The sequence below is a fragment of the Charadrius vociferus genome, unplaced genomic scaffold (assembly GCF_000708025.1).
Source record: "Charadrius vociferus isolate BGI_N301 unplaced genomic scaffold, ASM70802v2 scaffold404, whole genome shotgun sequence".
Classification (NCBI taxonomy): Eukaryota; Metazoa; Chordata; class Aves; order Charadriiformes; family Charadriidae; genus Charadrius; species Charadrius vociferus.
The window spans coordinates 886,454-889,177 of NW_009648443.1; the positions used below are offsets into that span (position 1 = coordinate 886,454).

Here is a 2,724-nt window from a genome sequence, read left to right on the forward strand (position 1 = left end):
GAATCTTGTTAAACCGCCGCCGCATTTGCTATCAAAATCACTGTTTTATATCAGTAAATACATTTCTGCTTCTCTCTTAGGCGTGAAGTGCATCGCTCCAGCCGTCACGCTGCGGCAGGCGGTGCCGTGTCTGAAGACGTGCAGGCTGTCACCCCTCACCCGCGGGGGCCAGCAGGTTCCAGTCCTCGCTGGTGCTGCGTAAGGGATCCCACCACCCATGGGAGGCATCAGGGGCGGCAGCGGGGGGACGGGGGCCTTGATGCCTTCTCGTCTTTTTTAATTCCTGCACATCAGCATCTACCCGCGAATGCAAATATCCCTCCATCCCATTCCAAGGTGGAAACGGACAGTCGCTGGCAGGAGGCGGCTGTCAGCGCACCGTGAGACACCAGCAGGGACGGAGAGCAGAACAGAGCGCGCTGCGGTTGCGAACAGTCGTGTCTTTTATTATTCACGCTGCCCCGGCCAGTGTCACTGGGCCGCCGCGCTGCCAGCTCATTACCGGCCCGGCTGACGGCATGGCCCACGTGTGTGTCGGCAGCTAGAGAAGCCCCAGCCGGTTCAAGACATTCTATTGTTTGAATACAGTTACAAAAGAAAATAAGAGGATAAACTTTAAATCAAATGGTATTATATTTAGCAAACTGATTATTTATTTTCCTGCGCTATGGATGCCTCTGCCTGCTGTCAAAGCGAAGATGTTAAATTTTCACTGTGTATTATGAAATCATATACAAAACCAAAAAAAAGCAGTGACCTCATGTTGTGTGAAGAGACATGTCTTGGGGGAAACAAAAAAAGGAAAACAAGAACCAGAGCGAACGCTCGGCTCGTTAAGCAATTCTCCACCTCAGTTTATAAGTGCATCATGGATTCAAATTCATCGATTCGTTGTTTGGTGTTTCCTTTTCTAATCCTCCGGTAGGAAATTGTGTTGTATCTGGAATAGCTGTGTCTGGAGATATCATTTTTCTTCCCCAGGCTGGGCTGCTCCCCGGGTTTCTCCGCCGGGGCGTTGCAGCCGGGGCTGGTGGGGGGGGACGCCTCCTTGCCGCTGCCGTGCTGCTCCAGGCGGGACGCCTCGCCGTTCTCCTTCTTGATTTCGATCACCTGAACTTCATCCTCTTCGGTGTCCTCCTCCTCCTCCTCTGCATCCTCCTCCTCGGCTGCATTCCCGCTCCCGTCGGCGCTGGCTGCCCGGGGACCCCCCCCTCCCCCGCGGGGCCTGGCCGCCGTCCCGGGCTCTGGCTGCCCGCTGCCCGCAGGCGTCCCCTCGCTGCCCGGCCCTGCGGCGACACAGAGGGAGAGCGGGTGAGGAGGGGCTCGGCACCACCTTCATACCCCGTGCGTCCCGCTGCAGCATCGCTCTCGGTGCCCCACCAGCTCCTGCCACCGAAGCACCCGTCCTCCCCACCGCTCCAGGCTGAGCCCCTGTCACCACGGGTGATCGCGTGTGCTTTAGAAAGGCTTCGCACAGCCTGACTCACTCCTTCAGGCCACCTGCTCCGGCATTTTCTAATGCTCGCCTCTTTTGTACCGCCTTCCCCACACTGCCCTGCTGTAGAAGGCGATGGAGCTGCCGGGGGTCGAGGAGGGGAGAGCAGCACGGTGTCCCCCTGCACCCCAGGACCGGAGGTGCTGTGCCCCCCGCACGCACCAGCGCTGCGCCTGCACTCTCCGACCCGGCCTGGCACACCCCACCGCAGGCCCCGCTGCCGTGCCCTTCCAAACGCGTTCCCGACGCGCTCTGCCTCTCGCTGTGGGTGGGTGCTGCACTCCATGGGCCAAACTCCCCGGTCTGGTCCTGTCTCCCCGCGGCTCGGGGCTCAGTGCTGGTGCCGGCTCTGCCCGCCGTGCGGGGTGGGAGGGATGGAGGAAGGGATGGAGGGAGAGATGGAGGTAGGAATGGAAGGATGGAGAGAGGGACGGAGGGATGGAGAGAGGGACAGAGGGATGGAGAGAGGGACGGAGGGATGGAGAGAGGGATGGAGGCAGCTCGGGGCTCAGTGCCAGTGCCAGCTCTGCCTGCCGTGTGGGGTGGGGTGGGAGGGACAGAGGGATCGAGGTAGGGATGGAGGGATGGAGGGATGAAGGGAGAGAGGAAGGGATAGAGGGAGGGAGCCGTCCTGCAGGCAGCACCCAGCTGCACCCACCACACAGCGGGCAGAGCCCCCCTGGGACACATCCTCCCCTTCGGAGGTGGCGGCCCAGGCTGAGATGGATATCTCCTATTTGTCCCGTTTGGCACAGCTCTGCCTTAAATTATGCTTGAGTGTCACAACAAATGGTCTATTCAACATTTTGCCTGTGGGGTCCCAAGTATTAATTAGACTAAATTGGTTAGGTCCTAAAAAGCTGCCTGCAATTTAGAGATAAAGTGCTTGTGGCTGGGGGGGAGGGGGCAGTGCGGAGGGGGGTGACTGTGCAAGATCGTTTAATAGGTTTTATTGTGCACTCATAAAGCAACACGGCTGGAAGATGGATGTCCGCTCCAAGTGGGAAAGCCTCCATCGTGATTCACCTCCTCACAACCTGTGCAGTTGCTATGAAATATTATTTTGCCCGTGACAAATGTTTATATACTTTTTTTTTTATTTATCAAAGCACCGTTTCTGCTCACGGGGCATGGCCCATACGTCTTTTAGAGCTGTGTTCAATGGCGCTAGCTTTGCCAGGACTGCGGCAGCGACCCGGGGCTGGTAACCCGCTCTTCTCCCAGGAGGG

General features: G+C 58.1%; 1 protein-coding gene across 1 annotated transcript in view; it reads right to left on the reverse strand.

Moving 5' to 3' along the window:
- Nucleotides 1-855: 855 nt before the first annotated feature.
- ERMN (ermin, ERM-like protein) overlaps nucleotides 856-2,724 on the reverse strand; it is a 3,424-nt gene continuing 1,555 nt past the window's right edge. Inside the window, exon 4 of the mRNA XM_009885476.1 lies at nucleotides 856-1,286. Within this exon, the coding sequence (XP_009883778.1) occupies nucleotides 856-1,286 (431 nt within the window). The remainder of the gene's footprint in view (nucleotides 1,287-2,724) is intronic.